The following is a 20,838-nucleotide window of genomic DNA, read 5'->3' as shown; positions in this document are numbered from 1 at the left end:
GCCCTTCTGTCAGGCCCTGATGCGTGAGCTGGAGCTGAAGGAAAAGAAGATCAAGGAGATCCAGACCATGGGGGATCGGCTGCTGCGCGAGGACCACCCTGCTCGGCCCACAGTGGAGGTGGGGGCTGCAGGGACTGGGGGCTGAGGGGGGCCAGGGCTGCAGGGACAGGGGCTCAGGGGACCAGGGCTGCAGCGACAGGGGTTCAGGGGACCAGGGCTGAGGGACAGGGGCTCAGGGGACCAGGGCTGCAGGGACAGGGGCTCAGGGGACCAGGGCTGCAGGGACAGGGGCTCAGGGGACCAGGGCTGCAGGGACAGGGGCTCAGGGTCCCAGGCTGAGGGACAGGGCTGCAGGGACCAGGGCTGTGGGCCCCAGGGCTGTGGGCTCCGGGTGGCAGGGCCAGGGCTGGAGGCTGACAGGGACCCGTGCACAGTCCTTCCAGGCGGCCCTGCAGACCCAGTGGAGCTGGATGCTACAGCTGTGCTGCTGTGTGGAGGCGCACCTGAAGGAGAACACCGCCTACTTCCAGGTGAGCCCGCCACACCCGCTCAGGGCGGTGTCCCCGGAGCCCCTCGACCACCACGGGGGCATGCGCGCCCCCCCCCCCCCGGGCCCTGCACCGCCCAGCTGTGGCACGTGTCCCAGGCCCCGGCCCGAGCCCAGCCTGACCCCTGCCCACTGCAGTTTTTCTCAGACGTGCGGGAGGCCGAGGAGCAGCTGCGGAAGCTGCAGGAGACGCTGCGCAGGAAGTACACCTGCGACCGCTCCATCACCGTCACGCGCCTCGAGGACCTGCTGCAGGATGCCCAGGTGAGCGGGCGGCGCAGGTCGGGGGTGGGGGCGGCGGCAGGCAGGGCGGAGAGGGCTCCAGGGGCGGGGGTGGTGCTTTGGGAAGGTCCCTCTGGGAGTGGAGGGGCCCGATGGGGCCGTCAGCACATGGGATGGGTGTGGGGGACAAGGCTGGCAGCGGGCATGGTGGTAGCAGGTGTCTGGCCAGAGCTGGGAGGAACCCTGCCCCCTCGGGGCCCCTGGGCAGCTGCTCTGCTGCAGCCCTTTCCCCGAACATGGTCCTTGGGCATCTCGGCCTGATGCCTAAGGGGCAGGCACAGTGAAGGGCCGAGGCGGGCAGAGGCGGCATGCCCTGGGCTGGGGTGGGGCACCCAGGAGGGGCCCTGGCTATTCTGGGAGTGCTGGGGGGGCGGGGGGAGGAGAGAGATGCAGGCAGCTCCAGGTGGACTCCTGACCTGAACCCCTGGACAGTCCTTGGTGGGTTTGCCCCCTTGGAGGGCTGAACGGAATGGGAGGAGGGGGTGACCTGCCAGGAGAGGGAGGGGGGAGAGGAGACAGGATGTTTGGGGACCAGGGTGCAGCTGGGCCCGTGCCCTGGAGGATGCAGCGTGTGACCTGGGCATCCGTGATGGCCAGGAAGGAAGGAGCTTCAGTGGGAGCCCTGGAGGCCACGCCTGGGGCCCTGCCTTGGTCACGTGTCCCGTTTCCACGTGCCTGGCCCCTCTCCGGGCAGGGAAAGGACCCCTCTTCTCAGGGTGGCGGTGCCCAGCGCGCCGGCTCATTGCACGGTGGGGGTGTGGCCTCACGGACTGTCCCCTGGGCACCTGCTGCCTGGACGTGGGGCGACGGTCTCTGAGCGGCCCCTCCCCCTCCCCTGCAGGACGAGAAGGACCAGCTGACCGAGTACAGGGGGCACCTGTCAGGCCTTGCCAAGCGCGCCAAGGCCATCGTGCAGCTGAAGCCCCGCAACCCGGCCCATCCCGTGCGGGGCCGCGTGCCGCTGCTGGCCGTGTGCGACTACAAACAGGTGGAGGTGAGGCGGGGGCGCCCGTGGAGGGCGTGGCCGAGGGGCCCGGCTGGGGGAGGCGTGGTCACACTGACCACTCCGGCTGCCCCAGGTGACCGTGCACAAGGGTGACGAGTGCCAGCTGGTGGGCCCCGTGCAGCCGTCCCACTGGAAGGTTGTCAGCAGCTCTGGGTCCGAGGCCGCCGTGCCCTCCGTGTGCTTCCTCGTGCCCCCACCCAACCCGGAGGCCCAGGAGGCCGTGGCCAGGTGGGTGCCTGGGTCTGGCTGCTGGAGTGGGTGGCGTGGCCGGGTGCCTGGGTCTGGCTGCTGGAGTGGGTGGCGGGGCGGGTGCCTGGGTCTGGCTGCTGGGGCGGGTGGTGGGGTGGATGGGTGCCTGGGTCTGGCTGCTGGGGCAGGTGGCGGGGTGGACGGGTGCCTGGCACCTCTGACCGAACCCGACCTGCCAGGCTGGAGGCCCAGCACCAGGCGCTGGTCACGCTGTGGCACCAGCTGCACGTGGACATGAAGAGCCTCCTGGCATGGCAGAGCCTCAGCCGGGACCTGCAGCTCATCCGCTCCTGGTCCCTGGTCACGGTAGGACGGGCCATAGGGGCGTGGGGGGCGGGGGCTTCCGCCCGGGCCTGCCCCATGTGCTCAGCAACCTGTGCCCCCCCCCCCGCCCCCCACAGTTCCGCACGCTGAAGCCGGAAGAGCAGCGCCAGGCCCTGCGCAACCTGGAGCTGCACTACCAGGCCTTCCTGCGGGACAGCCAGGACGCCGGCAACTTTGGGCCCGAGGACCGGCTGCAGGCCGAGCGCGAGTACAGCTCCTGCAGCCGCCACTACCAGCAGCTGCTGCAGAGTCTGGAGCAGGGTAGGCTTGTGGCCCGAGCGGGCGGGCGGGCGGGCGGGCGGGCAGACAGCCGGGCAGCGTCTGAGCAGGTCGTGTCCCCAGGTGAGCAAGAGGAGTCCCGCTGCCAGCGCTGCATCTCCGAGCTCAAGGACATCCGGCTGCAGCTGGAGGCCTGCGAGACGCGCACCGTGCACCGCCTGCGGCTGCCGCTGGACAAGGAGCCGGCGCGGGAGTGTGCCCAGCGCATCGCCGAGCAGCAGGCAGGCGCCCGCCCCGCCCCTCCCCTCTCTGTCCCCCTGGGACTCCCGGGGGGGGGGGGGGGTGTCTGGGTTCCGTGCGCAGCTCATCTCCACTCCTCACTTCCTCAGAAAGCACAGGCGGAGGTGGAAGGGCTGGGCAAGGGGGTTGCCCGGCTCTCAGAGGAGGCGGAGAAGGTCCTGGCCCTGCCTGAGCCCTCCCCGGCCGCCCCCACGCTGCGCTCAGAGCTGGAGCTGACCCTGGTCAAGCTGGAGCAGGTCCGCAGCCTCTCTGCCATTTACCTGGAGAAGTGAGTGCACCGGTCGGCGAGGCACCCGAGGCCCTGACCTGGGAGGGCGCTGGGCAGAGGCCGCCCGACACCCCGTGTGGGCGCAGGACAGGCTGACGGGCGGGGGGTCTGTGGAGGGGTGTGCCAAGAGTGGTGCGGCTCAGTGGATAGAGCGTCGGCCTGCGGACTGAAGGGTCCCAAGCTCGATTCTGGTCAAGGGCCTGTACCTTGGCTGCGGGCTCCTCGCCAGCCTGGACCCCCGTCAGGGCGCGTGCAGCAGGCAAGCAGTGGGTGTTTATCTCTCGCATCGATGTCTCTGTCTTTCCCTCTCTTCCGCTCTCTCTAAATCAACGGGAAAATATCCTCGGATGAGGATAGACAAACAAAAAGGAGGTGGTGGGTGTGGACCAAGGTGGACGTGGAGAGAGGGGGTCAGCCCTGAGCCTTGAAGGCGGGACTTCCTGATGACTGGACCCGGGCTGAGAGGGGTGCTCCCTGAGGTGGGGGACTGCGGGAGTGAGGACTTGGGGGGCTCCCACCCGTGTGATGTCAGGAGCTGGGGGTGTCTGAGGAAAGTGTGGAGCCCAGGAGGGTGAGGAAGGCCCACAGGGGAGGTGACCCTTGGCAAGTGAGGTTTGTGGGGGCACCAGCCACCTCAAGTGGCTCCTTGGGTGTGGACGGGGTGGGTAGGCAGGGGGTGGGGCTGTGGATGTGGGAGGGGCCCATGCGGAGGTCCTTATGGGGGACCTGCCTCCCACGTCCTGACTCCCACCCCCGCAGCCCCAGTGCCCCGGGGAATGCCGAGCCCTCCCAGGCCTGTCCTCCCGCCAGCCTCGTCCCCCAGCCCAGGGCCCCCTTCTGTCCTCGGGCTCATCAGCCTGCCCACCACGGGGTTCGCTGCTTCTCTCACAAGGAGTGAGGACCCCCCCCCTCCGTCCCACCTCGGACTCACCGTCCACGTCCGGCCCCGGTCCCACATCCTTGTTTCCGACATGTCGTTTCTTAGTCCCTTCGATATTGTGGCAGCATGCCTACCTTCACCCACCCTGTCTTTCTTTCTTCTTATTTTATATTTTTATTTACTTTAGAGAGGAAGGGAGAGGGAGAGAGATAGAAACACCAGTGATGAGAGAGAATCCTCGGTTGGCTGCCTCCCGCACGCCCCACACCGGGGATCGAGCCCGCAACCCGGGCCTGTGCCCTGAACGGAATTGAACTGTAACCTGGTTCATAGGTCGACACTCAACCCCTGAGCCACGCCTGCCTGGCGTTACCCACTGTTTCTTCACTGAGGCTGACAGGTCCCTCTCCCCAGCCTGGGCGGGAAGGCCGAGAGCCCCCAGGCCACAGGTGTGAGCTCGCTGTCCGGCCAGCACGGCCTCCATGGCAGCGCAGGCATCCGCACCCCTGGCCCCGAGCACTCTCCCCTTGATCCTACCGGGAGCCCGCCCCCACCCCGGCTCTGAACCTGCTCTCCCCCAGGCTCAAGACCATCAGCCTGGTGATCCGCAGCACACAGGGGGCCGAGGAGGTGCTCCGGGGCCATGAGGAGCAACTCAAGGAGGCCCAGGCCGTGCCCTCCACCCTCCCCGAGCTCGAGGCCACCAAGGCTGCGCTCAAGGTACCACCATCAGAACAGCGCCTGGCGGAGGAACCCGGGGGGCCAGCCGCAGGGCCTCGGGCTGAAGCAGCACCGCCCCTCTCTCCCCAACAGAAGCTGCGGGCCCAGGCGGAGGCGCAGCAGCCCGTGTTCGACGCCCTGCGGGACGAACTGCGGGGGGCGCAGGAGGTGGGGGAGCGGCTGCAGCAGCGGCACGGGGAGCGGGACGTGGAGGTGGAGCGCTGGCGCGAGCGGGTGGCCCAGCTGCTGGAGCGCTGGCAGGCTGTGCTGGCCCAGAATGACCTGCGGCAGCGGGAGCTGGAGCAGCTGGGCCGGCAGCTGCGGTACTACCGGGAGAGCGCCGACCCGCTGGGCGCCTGGCTGCAGGACGCCAAGCAGCGGCAGGAGCAGATCCAGGCCTTGCCGCTGGCCAACAGCCAGGCCGTGCGGGAGCAGCTGCGGCAGGAGAAGGTAGGCCAGGGCCAGTGTGGCTGGAGCCGGGTGGGCAGGGGCGGGGCGTCCATGGCCTGTGCTGACCACCCCTCGGCCCCCCAGGCGCTGCTGGAGGAAGTTGAGCGCCACGGAGAGAAGGTGGAGGAGTGCCAGCGGTTTGCCAAGCAGTACATCAACGCCATCAAGGTGAGGCTTCTGTCCGGCCAGCACTGCCGAGGGGGTGAGCGTCGACCTATGAACCAGGAGGTCACAGTTCGATTCCCAGTCAGGGCACATGCCTGGGTTGCGGGCTTGAACCCAGTGGGGCGGGGGTGTGCAGGAGGCAGCCGATCAATGATTCTCTCTCATCATTGATGTTTCTCTCTCCCTAAAACCAATTAAAAATAATTTTTCTTTTTTCAAAAGTGAGGCTTTTGCCTCCTGCCACCCGGGTCCTGGGGCCTGAACCCTCAGGGGTGGCCCCAAGCACAGGCCTAGCTGTCAGGGCGGGGGCGGGGCGAGCCGGCGGCTCACGGTGTCTCCCCATAGGACTATGAGCTCCAGCTGATCACGTACAAGGCGCAGCTGGAGCCGGTGGCCTCTCCGGCCAAGAAGCCGAAGGTCCAGTCAGGGTCTGAGAGCGTCATCCAGGAGGTGAGGCGGAGGGCGTGGCCGGGTGGCTGGGGGCGTGGCCGGGTGGCTGGGGGTGTGGCCGGGTGGCTGGGGGCGTGGCCGGGTGGCTCGGCGGGGCTGACCCTGGCTGCCCCCCTCCTGCCCCCAGTACGTGGACCTTCGCACGCGCTACAGCGAGCTGACCATGCTGACGAGCCAGTACATCAAGTTCCTCAGCGAGACGCTGCGGCGCATGGAGGAGGAGGAGGTAGGCCTGGGGTTGGGGCTCCTGCTGCCCAGACGCAGCCCCGGGAGTTCGGGGGTCATCACTTAGCTCAGCCCCCCACTCCCTGCTGCCGCCAGCGCCCCACTCTGCGCTCGGCCTGCTCTCCACGGTGGCTGGCACCTCCTCCTCCGCCTCAACCTCCTCCTCTGCGTTTGCGCCTGCCCCACCGGCTCTCCTTCGGGTTCTTCCTCGGGAGCCCACGTCGCCGTTCCTCACTCCTCGCGGCTGCTGCTCTGGAAGAGCTGGGGTGCTGGTGGCGGGCCGGGCAGGGGTGTACTTGGGCGAGGGCAGGGGGGGAACCAGCTCTCCCGCTCCTCCTGGTGGCCTCGCCGTTGGTCCACCTGCAGCCTCCTCTGTGGTCAGCTGTAGGCGTTTGCGTCCTTCTGAGCTGGCGCGGTGGGCACCGCTGCCCCGCGTGGCCACCTTGGGGTCATGTCACGCGTTCACATGCTCAGGCAGGGCTGGTGGTGGTGCAGCTCAGGGCCTGCGAGCCTCTTGCTTCGCTCTCTCTCTCGTCTGTCTCGTCGCCTGTTTGAGGGAAGAGGGGCTGGTGAGCACTGTGGGGCTGGCTGCGCTCGCTGCCCTGAGTGTCCTGGGCGGGTGCACGCTCCCTCCCGCACCAGGCTGTGACCTCCGTCTCCCTCATCCCTCATCCTGCTGTCCGCGTGGACTGTGGTGGTGCCGTGTCCCCTGCGCACCAGGCTCGCACTCATTCTCTCTCTGGTTCTCTCCCTCTCTCTGCCGCGGCCACAGAGGTTGGCCGAGCAGCAGCGGGCAGAGGAGCGGGAGCGCCTGGCGGAGGTGGAGGCCGCGCTGGAGCAGCAGCGGCAGCTGGCGGAGACACATGCGCAGGCCAAGGCGCAGGCCGAGCGGGAGGCCCAGGAGCTGCAGCGGCGCATGCAGGAGGAGGTGGTGCGGCGCGAGGAGGCCGCGGTGGACGCGCAGCAGCAGAAGCGCAGCATCCAGGAGGAGCTGCAGCACCTGCGGCAGAGCTCGGAGGCCGAGATCCAGGCCAAGGCCCAGCAGGCGGAGGAGGCCGAGCGCAGCCGTGTGCGCATCGAGGAGGAGATCCGGGTGGTGCGCCTGCAGCTGGAGACCACGGAGCGCCAGCGCAGCGGGGCCGAGGGCGAGCTCCAGGCCCTGCGGGCCCGGGCGGAGGAGGCCGAGGCGCAGAAGCGACAGGCGCAGGAGGAGGCGGAGCGCTTGCGGCGGCAGGTGCAGGAAGAGACTCAGCGCAAGCGGCAGGCGGAGGCCGAGCTGGCCCTGCGCGTGAAGGCGGAGGCGGAGGCCGCCCGGGAGAAGCAGCGAGCCCTGCAGGCGCTGGAGGAGCTGCGGCTGCAGGCGGAGGAGGCGGATCGCCGTCTGCGGCAGGCGGAGGCCGAGCGGGCCCGCCAGGTACAGGTGGCCCTGGAGACGGCCCAGCGCAGCGCCGCCGCGGAACTGCAGAGCAAGCGGGCCTCCTTCGCGGAGAAGACGGCCCAGCTGGAGCGCACCCTCCAGGAGGAGCACGTCACCGTGACGCAGCTGCGCGAGGAGGCTGAGCGGCACGCCCAGCAGCAGGCCGAGGCGGAGCGCGCCCGGGAGGAGGCCGAGAGGGAGCTGGAGCGCTGGCAGCTGAAGGCCAACGAGGCCCTGCGGCTGCGGCTGCAGGCGGAAGAGGTGGCGCAGCAGAAGAGCCTGGCGCAGGCCGAGGCAGAGAAGCAGAAGGAGGAGGCAGAGCGCGAGGCGCGGCGGCGGGGCAAGGCGGAGGAGCAGGCGGTGCGGCAGCGGGAGCTGGCCGAGCAGGAGCTGGAGAAGCAGCGGCAGCTGGCGGAGGGCACTGCCCAGCAGCGCCTGGCCGCAGAGCAGGAGCTTATCCGGCTGCGGGCCGAGACCGAGCAGGGGGAGCAGCAGCGGCTGCTGCTGGAGGAGGAGCTGGGGCGGCTGCAGCGCGAGGCGGCCGAGGCCAAGCAGAAGCGCCAGGAACTGGAGGCAGAGCTGGCCAAGGTGCGCGCAGAGATGGAGGTGCTGCTGGCCAGTAAGGCCCGAGCCGAGGAGGAGTCGCGCTCCACCAACGAGAAGTCGAAGCAGCGGCTGGAAGCCGAGGCCGGGCGGTTCCGGGAGTTGGCGGAGGAGGCTGCCCGCTTGCGTGCCCTGGCGGAGGAGGCCAAGCGGCAGCGGCAGCTGGCGGAAGAAGACGCTGCGCGGCAGCGGGCAGAGGCGGAGCGGGTGCTCACTGAGAAGCTGGCCACCATCACCGAGGCCGCGCGGCTCAAGACAGAGGCAGAGATCGCGCTGAAGGAGAAGGAAGCGGAAAACGAGCGCCTTCGGCGGCTGGCGGAGGACGAGGCCTTCCACCGGCGGCGGCTGGAGGAGCAGGCAGCCCAGCACAAGGCGGACATTGAGGAGCGGCTGGCTCAGCTGCGCAAGGCCTCGGAGAGCGAGCTGGAGAGGCAGAAGGGGCTGGTGGAGGACACGCTGCGGCAGCGGCGGCAGGTGGAGGAAGAGATCCTGGCCCTGAAGGCGAGCTTCGAGCGCGCGGCCGCCGGCAAGGCGGAGCTGGAGCTGGAGCTGGTGCGCATCCGCAGCAACGCGGAGGACACGCAGCGCAGCAAGGAGCAAGCAGAGCTGGAGGCCACGCGGCAGCGGCAGCTGGCGGCCGAGGAGGAGCAGCGGCGCCGCGAGGCGGAGGAGCGTGTGCAGAAGAGCCTGGCGGCGGAGGAGGAGGCGGCGCGGCAACGTAAAGCGGCGTTGGAGGAAGTGGAGCGGCTCAAGGCCAAGGTGGAGGAGGCGCGGCGCCTGCGCGAGCGCGCGGAGCAGGAGTCGGCGCGTCAGCTGCAGCTGGCCCAGGAGGCTGCGCAGAAGCGGCTGCAGGCGGAGGAGAAGGCGCACGTGTTCGCGGTGCAGCAGAAGGAGCAGGAGCTGCAGCAGACGCTGCAGCAGGAGCAGAGCGTGCTGGAGCGGCTGCGCGGCGAGGCAGAGGCCGCACGGCGGGCCGCGGAAGAGGCCGAGGAGGCGCGCGAGCAGGCCGAGCGGGAAGCAGCGCAGTCCCGCCTGCAGGTGGAGGAGGCGGAGCGGCTGAAGCAGTCGGCGGAGCAAGAGGCGCAGGCCCGGGCGCAGGCACAGGCCTCTGCGGAGAAGCTGCGAAAGGAAGCCGAGCAGGAGGCCAAGCGGCGGGCGCAGGCGGAGCAGGCAGCCCTGCGGCAGAAGCAGGCGGCCGACGCCGAGATGGAGAAGCACAAGAAGTTCGCGGAGCAGACGCTGCGGCAGAAGGCGCAGGTGGAGCAGGAGCTGACGACGCTGCGGCTGCAGCTGGAGGAGACCGACCACCAGAAGGGCATCCTGGACGAGGAGCTGCAGCGGCTGAAGGCGGAGGTGACGGAGGCGGCGCGCCAGCGCAGCCAGGTGGAGGAGGAGCTCTTCTCGGTGCGCGTGCAGATGGAGGAGCTGGGCAAGCTCAAGGCGCGTATCGAGGCCGAAAACCGCGCGCTCATCCTGCGCGACAAGGACAACACGCAGCGCTTCCTGGAGGAGGAGGCCGAGAAGATGAAGCAGGTGGCGGAGGAGGCTGCGCGGCTGAGCGTGGCGGCCCAGGAGGCGGCGCGGCTGCGGCAGCTGGCGGAGGAGGACCTGGCTCAGCAGCGGGCGCTGGCCGAGAAGATGCTCAAGGAGAAGATGCAGGCGGTGCAGGAGGCCACGCGGCTCAAGGCTGAGGCCGAGCTGCTGCTGCAGCAGAAGGAGCTGGCGCAGGAGCAGGCCCGGCGCCTGCAGGAGGACAAGGCGCAGATGGAGCAGCAGCTGGCGCAGGAGACGCAGGGCTTCCAGCGGACCCTGGAGGCTGAGCGGCAGCGGCAGCTGGAGATGAGCGCCGAGGCGGAGCGGCTGAAGCTGCGCGTGGCCGAGATGAGCCGGGCACAGGCCCGCGCGGAGGAGGACGCCCAGCGCTTCCGGAAGCAGGCGGAGGAGATCGGGGAGAAGCTGCACCGCACGGAGCTCGCCACGCAGGAGAAGGTGACTCTGGTGCAGACGCTGGAGATCCAGCGGCAGCAGAGCGACCAGGACGCCGGGCGCCTGCGGGAGGCTATCGCCGAGCTGGAGCGCGAGAAGGAGAAGCTCAAGCAGGAGGCCAGGCTGCTCCAGCTCAAGTCAGAGGAGGTACCGGCCCCTCACGCTCAGGGGCGGGCTGGGTGGGGGGCTCCCGGGCTGAGGTCCCTTACCCCCGTCTCCCTCCACAGATGCAGACGGTGCAGCAGGAGCAGCTGCTGCAGGAGACGCAGGCCCTGCAGCAGACCTTCCTCTCGGAGAAGGACAGCCTGCTGCAGCGGGAGCACCTCATCGAGCAGGAGAAGGCCAAGCTGGAGCGGCTGTTCCAGGACGAGGTGGCCAAGGCGAAGACGCTGCGGGAGGAGCAGCAGCGTCAGCAGCAGCAGATGGAGCAGGAGAAGCAGCAGCTGGTGGCCAGCATGGAGGAGGCCCGGCGGCGGCAGCGCGAGGCCGAGGAGGGCGTGCGGCGCAAGCAGGAGGAGCTGCAGCGCCTGGAGCAGCAGCGGCAGGCGCAGGAGAAGCTGCTGGCCGAGGAGAACCAGAAGCTGCGGGAGCGGCTGCAGCGGCTGGAGGAGGAGCACCGGGCCGCGCTGGCCCACTCCCAGGAGATTGTGGCCTCCCAGGCCGCGGCCGCCAAGACCCTGCCCAACGGCCGGGAGGCCCCCGATGGCCCGGCCGCGGAGGCGGAGCCCGAGTTCGCCTTTGACGGGCTGCGGCGGAAGGTGCCGGCCCAGCGGCTGCAGGATGTGGGCATCCTGCGCCCCGAGGAGCTGCAGCGGCTGGCGCAGGGCCGCACCACGGTGGCCGAGCTGGCACAGCGGGAGGACGTGCGCCGCTACCTGCAGGGCCGCAGCAGCATCGCAGGCCTGCTGCTGGAGCCCGCCCACGAGAAGCTGAGTGTGTACGCGGCCCTGCAGAGGCAGCTGCTGAGCCCGGGCACCGCCCTCATCCTGCTGGAGGCCCAGGCGGCCTCGGGCTTCCTCATCGACCCCGTGCGCAACCGGCGGCTGACGGTCAACGAGGCCGTGAAGGAGGGCCTGGTGGGCCCCGAGCTGCACCACAAGCTGCTGTCGGCCGAGCGGGCGGTCACCGGCTACAAGGACCCCTACACCGGGGAGCAGATCTCCCTCTTCCAGGCCATGAAGAAAGACCTGATCGTCCGGGACCACGGCATCCGCCTGCTGGAGGCCCAGATCGCCACGGGCGGCATCATCGACCCCGTGCACAGCCACCGCGTGCCCGTGGAGGTGGCCTACAAGAAGGGCTACTTCGACGAGGAGATGAACCGCGTCCTGGCCGACCCCAGCGACGACACCAAGGGCTTCTTCGACCCCAACACGCACGAGAACCTCACCTACCTGCAGCTGCTGGAGCGCTGCGTGGAGGACCCCGAGACCGGCCTGCGCCTGCTGCCGCTCACCGATCAGGCTGCCAAGGGCAGCGAGCTGGTCTACACCGACTCGGAGGCCCGGGACGTGTTCAAGAAAGCCACCATCTCGGCCCCGTTCGGCAGCTTTCAGGGCCGGACGGTCACCATCTGGGAGATCATCAACTCCGAGTACTTCACGGCTGAGCAGCGGCGGGACCTGCTCCGCCAGTTCCGCACGGGCAAGGTCACCGTGGAGAAGATCATCAAGATCATCATCACCGTGGTCGAGGAGCACGAGCAGAAGGGACAGCTGTGCTTCGAGGGCCTGCGCGCCCTGGTCCCCGCCGCCGAGCTGCTGGAGAGCAGGGTCATCAACCGCGACCTCTTCCGCCAGCTGCAGCAGGGTGAGCGCTCGGTGCGCGAGGTCGCGGAGCTGGACGCCGTGCGGCAGGCCCTGCGGGGCAGCGACGTCATCGCGGGCGTGTGGCTGGAAGAGACGGGGCAGAAGATGAGCCTCTACGAGGCCCTGAAGAGAGACCTGCTGCAGCCGGAGGCGGCCGTGGCCCTGCTGGAGGCCCAGGCTGGCACCGGGCACATCATCGACCCCGCCACCAGCACCCGGCTGACCGTGGACGAGGCCGTGCGCGCCAGCCTGGTGGGGCCCGAGCTGCACGAGAAGCTGCTGTCGGCCGAGAAGGCCGTGACGGGCTACAAGGACCCGTACTCGGGGCAGAGCGTCTCCCTGTTCCAGGCCCTGAAGAAGGGCCTCATCCCCAGGGAGCAGGGCCTCCGTCTGCTGGACGCCCAGCTGTCCACTGGTGGCATCGTGGACCCCAGCAAGAGCCACCGCGTGCCCCTGGACGTGGCCTATACCCGGGGCTTCCTGGACAAGGACACCCGCAAAACGCTGAAGGGGTCCAGGGACGAGGCCAAGACCTACGTCGACCCCCGGACGCGGGAGCCGGCCACCTACGGCCAGCTGCAGCAGCAGTGCCGGCCCGACCCGCTGACAGGGCTGAGCCTGCTGCCGCTCTCGGAGAAGGCCGCCCGGGCCCGGCAGGACGAGCTCTACTCCGAGCTCCAGGCCCGTGAGGCCTTCGAGAAGGCCACGGTCGAGGTCCCCGCGGGCAGCCTCCAGGGCCGGACGGTGACGGTCTGGGAGCTCATCCACTCCGAGTACTTCACGGAGGAGCAGCGGCGGGAGCTGCTGCAGCAGTACCGCACCGGCAGGGTCACCGTGGAGAAGATCCTCAAGATCATCGTCACCATTGTGGAGGAGGTGGAGGCCGTGCGCAGGGAGCGGCTCTCCTTCAGCGGCCTCCGCGCCCCGGTGCTGGCCAGCGAGCTCCTGGCCTCCGGGGTGCTCAGCCAGGCCCAGTTCGAGCAGCTCCGGGATGGCAAGACGTCGGTCAAGGACCTGTCGGAGGTGGACTCCGTGCGGACGCTCCTCCAGGGCAGCGGCTGCCTCGCCGGCGTCTACCTGGAGGACTCCAAGGAGAAGGTGACCATCTACGAGGCCATGCGGCGCGGCCTGCTCAGGCCCAGCACGGCCACGCTCCTGCTCGAGGCCCAGGCGGCCACCGGCTTCCTGGTAGACCCCGTGCGGAACCAGCGGCTGTACGTGCACGAGGCCGTGAAGGCGGGCGTCGTGGGCCCCGAGCTGCACGAGAAGCTGCTGTCGGCCGAGAAGGCCGTGACGGGCTACAAGGATCCCTACTCGGGCAGCACCATCTCCCTCTTCCAGGCCATGAAGAAGGGCCTGGTCCTCCGGGACCACGGCATCCGCCTGCTGGAGGCCCAGATCGCCACGGGCGGCATCATCGACCCCGTGCACAGCCACCGCCTCCCCGTGCACGTGGCCTACCAGCGCGGCTACTTCGACGAGGAGATGAACCGCGTCCTGGCCGACCCCAGTGACGACACCAAGGGCTTCTTCGACCCCAACACGCACGAGAACCTCACCTACCTGCAGCTGCTGGAGCGCTGCGTGGAGGACCCCGAGACCGGCCTGCGCCTGCTGCCGCTGAAGGGGGCGGAGAAGGTGGAGGTGGTGGAGACCACACAGGTGTACACGGAGGAGGAGACCCGGAAGGCCTTCGAGGAGACGCAGATTGAAATCCCGGGTGGCGGCGGCGGCGGCGGCAGCGGCGGCGCCGGCGGCTCCACCATGTCGCTGTGGGAGGTGATGCAGTCGGACCTGATCCCCGAGGAGCAGCGGACCCGGCTGATGGCCGACTTCCAGGCCGGCCGGGTGACCAAGGAGCGCATGATCATCATCATCATCGAGATCATCGAGAAGACGGAGATAGTCCGCCAGCAGAACCTGGCCTCCTACGACTACGTGCGCCGCCGGCTCACGGCCGAGGACCTGTACGAGGCGCGCATCATCTCCCACGAGGCCTGCCGCCTGCTCCGGGAAGGCACCAAGAGCCTGCGCGAGGTGCTCGAGGCCGAGTCCGCCTGGCGCTTCCTCTACGGCACAGGCTGCGTGGCCGGCGTGTACCTGCCCGGCTCCCAGCAGATGCTGACCGTCTACCAGGCCCTCAAGAAGGGGCTGCTGAGCGCCGAGGTGGCCCGCCTGCTGCTGGAGGCCCAGGCGGCCACGGGCTTCCTGCTGGACCCCGTGAAGGGCGAGCGGCTGACGGTGGACGAGGCCGTGCGGAAGGGGTTGGTGGGCCCCGAGCTGCACGACCGGCTGCTGTCGGCCGAGCGGGCCGTGACCGGCTACCGTGACCCCTACACGGAGCAGCCCATCTCGCTCTTCCAGGCCATGAAGAAGGACCTGATCCCCGCCGAGGAGGCCCTGCGGCTGCTGGACGCCCAGCTGGCGACGGGCGGCATCGTGGACCCGCGGCTCGGCTTCCACCTGCCGCTGGAGGTGGCCTACCAGCGCGGCTACCTCAACAAGGACACGCACGACCGGCTGTCGGAGCCCAGCGAGGTGCGCGCCTACCTGGACCCCTCCACGGACGAGCGCCTCAGCTACACGCAGCTGCTCCGGCGCTGCCGCCGCGACGACAACAGCGGCCAGCTGCTCCTGCCGCTCTCGGACGCCCGCAAGCTGACCTTCCAAGGGCTGCGCAAGCAGATCACCGTGGAGGAGCTGGTGCGCTCGCGGGTCATGGACGAGGCCACGGCGCGGCGGCTGCAAGAGGGCCTGGCCTCCGTGGAGGAGGTCACCAAGACCCTGCAGAAGTTCCTCGAGGGCACCAGCTGCATCGCCGGCGTGCTGGTCGACGCCACCAAGGAGCGCCTGTCGGTGTACCAGGCCATGAAGAAGGGCATCATCCGCCCGGGCACGGCCTTCGAGCTCCTGGAGGCCCAGGCGGCCACCGGCTACGTCATCGACCCCATCAAGGGGCTCAAGCTGACCGTGGAGGAGGCCGTGCGCATGGGCATCGTGGGCCCCGAGTTCAAGGACAAGCTGCTGTCGGCCGAGCGGGCGGTCACCGGCTACAAGGACCCCTACACCGGGAAGCTCATCTCCCTCTTCCAGGCCATGAAGAAGGGCCTCATCCTGAAGGACCACGGCATCCGCCTGCTGGAGGCCCAGATCGCCACGGGCGGCATCATCGACCCCGAGGAGAGCCACCGGCTGCCCGTGGAGGTGGCCTACCAGCGCGGCCTCTTCGACGAGGAGATGAACGAGATCCTGACCGACCCCTCGGACGACACCAAGGGCTTCTTCGACCCCAACACGGAGGAGAACCTCACGTACCTGCAGCTGATGGAGCGCTGCGTCCCCGACCCGCAGACCGGCCTGCGCCTCCTGCCGCTGAAGGAGAAGAAGCGGGAGCGGAAGACGTCCTCCAAGTCCTCGGTGCGGAAGCGCCGCGTGGTCATCGTGGACCCCGAGACGGGCAAGGAGATGTCGGTGAACGAGGCCTACCGCAAGGGCCTCATCGACCACCAGACGTACCTGGAGCTGTCGGAGCAGGAGTGCGAGTGGGAGGAGATCACCATCTCCTCCTCGGACGGCGTGGTCAAGTCCATGATCATCGACCGCCGCTCCGGCCGCCAGTACGACATCGACGAGGCCATCACCAAGAACCTCATCGACCGCTCCGTGCTGGACCAGTACCGCGCCGGCACGCTCTCCATCACCGAGTTCGCCGACATGCTCTCGGGCAACGCCGGCGGCTTCCGCTCCCGCTCGTCCTCCGTGGGGTCCTCCTCCTCCTACCCCATCAGCCCGGCCGCCTCCAGGACCCAGCTGGCCTCCTGGTCCGACCCCACCGAGGAGACGGGCCCCGTGGCCGGCATCCTGGACACGGAGACGCTGGAGAAGGTGTCCATCACGGAGGCCATGCACCGCAACCTGGTGGACAACATCACGGGGCAGCGGCTGCTGGAGGCGCAGGCCTGCACCGGCGGCATCATCGACCCCGGCACCGGCGAGCGCTTCCCCGTCGCCGACGCCGTGGGCAAGGGCCTGGTGGACAAGGTCATGGTGGACCGCATCAACCTGGCCCAGAAGGCCTTCCACGGCTTCGAGGACCCGCGCACCAAGACCAAGATGTCGGCCGCCCAGGCCCTGAAGAAGGGCTGGCTGTACTACGAGGCCGGCCAGCGCTTCCTGGAGGTGCAGTACCTGACGGGCGGCCTGATCGAGCCTGACGCGCCCGGCCGCGTGCCCCTGGACGAGGCGCTGCAGCGCGGCACCGTGGACGCCCGCACGGCCCAGAAACTGCGGGACGTGGGCGCCTACTCCAAGTACCTCACCTGCCCCAAGACGAAGCTCAAGATCTCCTACAAGGACGCGCTGGACCGCAGCATGGTGGAGGAGGGAACGGGGCTGCGGCTGCTGGAGGCGGCCGCCCAGTCCAGCAAGGGCTACTACAGCCCCTACAGTGTCAGCGGCTCCGGCTCCACTGCCGGCTCCCGCACCGGCTCCCGCACCGGCTCCCGGGCCGGCTCCCGCCGGGGCAGCTTCGACGCCACTGGCTCCGGCTTCTCCATGACCTTCTCCTCCTCCTCCTACTCCTCCTCCGGCTACGGCCGCCGCTACACCTCAGGGCCCGCCACCTCCCTGGGGGGCCCCGAGTCCGCCACGGCCTGATGCCCCCCCTCGGCCCCCCCGACCCCCCCCCGCTCTGCATGTGGCCAGGCTCCCTGCCAGGCGCTGAGTCTTACTTTCTGTAACGTTTAAAGGTGTCTTCCTCCAAGCGGTGCCTCAAGTTTAACCAAAAAGACCAGACTAACGTGAATGTGCGTGCTGTCCAGGCAGCCCTGTGTCTTGGGGGACAGGGCTGGTCTACCCCACTGACCACCCCCCGACCCTTTTTCTCTACCTGCCACTCACCACAGCCAGGTGCCTTGCCGGGTCCAGGGCCCCCAGCCCAGCCCTCCTGTCTCCCCAGGGAGGTCCCGCCACCCTGTAGGCCAGCCCCGCTCAACGACCAACCAGCCACCAGTCCTGGCTGCTCAGGGCAGGGGCCACCATCCCTGGCAAAGCCCCTGGGGCTGGCGTTTTCTCATCTGGTCCAGGACTGACCTGCTGGCTCAGTGGGCCTTGGGGGGAGGGAGCGGGTCCTGTGTCAGCCGTCTCTTCCAGTCTGTCCAGAGCAGCCCCTTCCCCACGGGAAGATGAGGGTCCAGCCTGCAGGGCCAGCTGCCTGGGCTCTGCCCCCAGCCCCGGCCCCCAGCCCCCGACCCTCTCCTGAGACCCCAGGCCTCTGGCTTCTGCCTTCAGCCTCTGCTCCTAGAAAGTGCCTTCTGTGTTCTCCTCGCACACCCGGCCCCAAGGGCCCCGGCTTGGGGCGAGACGGGCCTCCGGGTGCACCTGGGGCCTCTGGCCCTGGCTGGGCACGGCTGGGGCTTCTGCGGGCTCTTTTCTCTGGGCCCATGGCTCCTGGGCCTCGAGTCCTGCCTAGGGTGCTGTCCGCCCGCCCGCCTCTCCGGGAGCTCAGCCCTGCGCTGGGCCCGGGGATGCTGGATGGACTGTCGGCGCTGACTCAGCAGCCCAGCCGGGCCCACCCTGCTCCGCCCAGCCCCGGCGCGGGGGACCCCCCTCCCCTCCACCCTCCAACTCAGCTTTGCATGTTCCACTAACCCGGGTGGGCGGTGGGGGAGGCGCCAGGCTTCCGGCTGCCTCAGGGCAGAACACTAACCTGACCACGGGCGGGCCTGCGGCGCCCACCCCAATAAAAGCAATTCCACCTCCTGTGGGTCTCGCCTCTCTTTTGTCCTGGGGTCGGGTGTGTGTTGGGGTGCAGGGGGCGCCGCAGGCCTCGGCTTAGAGCTTGGCCCCTGCACCCTGGCCCGGGGTTTGGAGCCGGGCCTTGGCCAAGACGCGGCCCTGGGGTCACGTCTTGGGCAGGAGAAACCCAGGCTGAACCACCCCGAGCAGGAGACAAGGTGAGGGGCAGGGCAGGGGCCAGGCCAGCTCCTACGCGTTCCTGCCCTGCTGGCCCTCCAGGGGGGACGCCCCACTGCTTAGCCCCTTAGCTGGGTGCACGGTTGGCACTTCCTCGAAGGGGGTGTCGCCTGATCCTGTACCAGTTGGCCATCGCCCCCACCCCCCGCCTGGAGGTAAGTCGGTCCCTGTCCGCCAAGGGGACCTGCTGGGAAGGATGCGGTCGAGAGCCCCGGTGGCCAGCACCCTGGCCCCTCACCTTCCGATTATTCCAGCGTCGGCAGGACTCTTCCTGGGAAAACTTACAAGAGGGGGGTCGAGGGGCAGCCACAGCCCCACGGAGCCGCTGGCCTGAGGCACCACGGATGTTCACTTGCTGTGCCCAGGGCAGGCCATGACCGGACACTCGCCCTGGGTCTGGGTGCTGGTGGCCGCACCCCTGGCGGGCTCTGCACTCCGTGACCACTTACAGCTGGCGTGGCAGCACTGGATGCCCCGGGCAGCAGCTGCCTCTGCCAGGGCGGCGGCCGCTCGGCCTGTGGTCCCCTGGACAGGAGGCACCACGGTGGCAGCGCCGCTGTGAGTTGAGTGAGACACGCTCTCACTGTGTCCCGGGCGGCAGTGTTTTCCTCCTCGAATTAGAACTGTTGTTTTTTCAGGTGGTTTTGTTTTTATGTGTTTTTATTTTATTTTTATGTTTTTGATCTGAGAGAGGAAGGGAGGGGGAGAGAGAGAAACATCAATGATGAGAGAGAATCATTGATGGGCTGCCTCCTGCACGCCCCACACTGGGGATCGAGCCCGCAACCCTGGCCGGTGCCCTGACCGGGAACCGAACCGTGACCACTTGGTTCCTGGGTTGACACTCAACTGCTGAGCCGCACGGCCGGGCAGGACGGCTGTGTTCCGACAGCCCAAGGTCACAGGGACAAGAAACCCCTGTCCCGTGTGCACAGGGGTCCTAGTGTCGGGCCACACACCTCCCACTCCCTGGTTCCTGTCTCCTAGAGCCACGACTCAGGGTAGCACCCACGGCCTAAGGGACAGTGCTGTGGTCCTCTGGGACGCCCCCTTTTTAAGAGCCGCCCAGCCTCTGCCGGCTGCTGCTGGGCAAGGCGTCCCGTGGCCCCGGGTCCCATGCTGCACCCCTCGCTGTTCTGGTTTGCAGGAACCCACACTGTAGACTGAGGCATCGAGCCTGGAACACTCAATTTCCCGCTGAGCTGCTGGTCGGTGTGTCTCTGGGGCCCCTGGAAGGCTGATGGGCTGGGCTGGGAGAGGGAGCCGTGCAGTCAGCCCGTGCACCTGGGCTGCCCTGGTCGTGCCCGGGTTCAAGTCATCGGCCGTGGGTGGCTCAGTGCTGCCAGTGCATGTAGGCACGGGACATGAGCGCAAACTTCCTGTGTCCACCCTGCAACCCTCCCCAGGCAGTGCAGTCCTGCCCCTCAGGTTCTGACCAACCAGCCAGACCATTTCCCCAGGTGACTGAATCCACATGAGCCCGGCCGAGGGCCCCGCTCCTGTCCACACAGATGACCCAGGGCTTCACAATACACAAAGCCCAAGGCCATAGAACTCAAGGGGATGGACAAATCCACAATTACAGGCTGCAGGGCCCCATCCTCAGTGCCTATCGGAACCAAGAGACGTGAAACCAGTGAGGTATTGGGGTCTTGAGCGACACTGCAAGCAGCCTGGCCTCATGGACATCACAGAACACTCCACCGTGTTAGCAGAACATGTTCTTTTTCCAGTGCACACGGAATACTTAACATATGTTCTGGGCCATAAAATTAGACTCGACAGGTTTGAAAGGATTCAGACATTGACAGCATGTTGTCTGACACAATGAAATTAAATTAGAAGTGAAGAGAAAAAAAAAAGAGAAAATCTGGAAATTCCCCAAATATTAGTAAACTAAATAATAGCTTCTAAATAATTGGGGGAATTAGAGAGTATTTCGAACTGAATAAAAAATTTTAAGATATTCAAGTTTGAGAGATGCAGCTAAAGCCGTACTTAGGGAGAAATTCGTAGCATTAAGTGCCTTTGTTAGAAAAGGAGAAAGGAGGTCTTGAAGCATTGACCTCAGCTGCTACCTTAAGAAACTAGAAAAAGAAGAGAAAGTTCAAAGTTAGAGAACGGGGATAAGGAAGATCAGAGCAGGAATCAATGAAATGGAAACAAAACAGGAATAGCGGGGGCCAAGGAAACTGACCGCTGGGCTTTGGGGCAATAACGTTAGTAAACCTAGTGAAACAGAAAAGAGAAGTTAAAAACCACCAATATCAGGAAGGAGGGGCGAGACAGCAGCACAGGTGGTAAAGATAAACGGAAGTTATGAACAACTTTCTGTCAAACTCGACAACCGAGATGAAAAAGACACATTTCTTACAAAACAAAGTCGGCCAGATCTCACCCAGAAACACCCGGGCGACCTGAACAGCCCTGTATCTATGACAGAAGAATTTGTCGTTTAAAATCCTTCCCACAAAACAAGCACCAGGCCCAGATGATTTCACTGGGGAATTCTACCAAATACATAAGGAAAAAATAGTACCAATTCTACACAAACTTCCCAGAAAATTGAAGAGAAGGGAACTAACTTGATAAAGGGCATCTATGAAAAAACCTACAGCCAATAGCACCTTTAATGATTAAAGACCCAAGGTCGCAGAAAGGGAACCATTGTATCAGAAGTTATAGACAGTGTCCATAAAGGTAAAAAGTGATCTATATAAAGGGCCAGGGTCGTAAGGACCGATTAAGACCGAAGGCTCCACCAGACCAGAAGTCAGTCCTGGGTTGCCATGGCGGCCCAACACTGACTGCCTAGGGGGCTGCGGGTCAGGCTCGGAGAGAGGCCTGCAGAGAGAGGCAGGGTCTCATCCGTAGCCTCTGGGGCAGCCGTTGATCAGAACTTGCTGCTCTTTCTCTCCCGGCCTGGCCAACAGTCGCCTCCATTTCTCTCCAGGCCTCCACTCTGG

The 20,838-nt window shown here is 67.3% G+C and overlaps 1 protein-coding gene across 18 annotated transcripts in view; it reads left to right on the top strand.

Annotated features, from left to right (window-relative positions):
• PLEC (plectin) overlaps positions 1 to 17,659 on the top strand; it is a 55,225-nt gene extending 37,566 nt beyond the window's left edge. For 17 of the 18 annotated variants that reach the window (XM_036303766.1, XM_036303765.1, XM_036303771.1 and 14 more), the window contains 16 exons: positions 14 to 118; positions 435 to 530; positions 686 to 811; positions 1,671 to 1,823; positions 1,909 to 2,063; positions 2,264 to 2,390; positions 2,486 to 2,669; positions 2,751 to 2,908; positions 3,017 to 3,195; positions 4,657 to 4,795; positions 4,889 to 5,245; positions 5,330 to 5,413; positions 5,756 to 5,860; positions 5,988 to 6,086; positions 6,858 to 10,238; positions 10,319 to 16,555. In XM_036303766.1, the coding sequence (XP_036159659.1) occupies positions 14 to 118; positions 435 to 530; positions 686 to 811; positions 1,671 to 1,823; positions 1,909 to 2,063; positions 2,264 to 2,390; positions 2,486 to 2,669; positions 2,751 to 2,908; positions 3,017 to 3,195; positions 4,657 to 4,795; positions 4,889 to 5,245; positions 5,330 to 5,413; positions 5,756 to 5,860; positions 5,988 to 6,086; positions 6,858 to 10,238; positions 10,319 to 16,555 (11,685 nt within the window). Of the gene's footprint in view, positions 1 to 13; positions 119 to 434; positions 531 to 685; positions 812 to 1,670; positions 1,824 to 1,908; positions 2,064 to 2,263; positions 2,391 to 2,485; positions 2,670 to 2,750; positions 2,909 to 3,016; positions 3,196 to 4,656; positions 4,796 to 4,888; positions 5,246 to 5,329; positions 5,414 to 5,755; positions 5,861 to 5,987; positions 6,087 to 6,857; positions 10,239 to 10,318 lie in introns of all 18 variants that reach the window. The other variant, XM_036303760.1, reaches the window with a different exon arrangement.
• Positions 17,660 to 20,838: the final 3,179 nt, after the last annotated feature.

The sequence above is a fragment of the Myotis myotis genome, unplaced genomic scaffold (genome assembly GCF_014108235.1).
Source record: "Myotis myotis isolate mMyoMyo1 unplaced genomic scaffold, mMyoMyo1.p scaffold_m19_p_38, whole genome shotgun sequence".
In the NCBI taxonomy this organism is placed as follows: domain Eukaryota; kingdom Metazoa; phylum Chordata; class Mammalia; order Chiroptera; family Vespertilionidae; genus Myotis; species Myotis myotis.
Note: the sequence above shows the minus strand (reverse complement) of the source record. Positions and strands in the feature narration are given on the sequence as shown.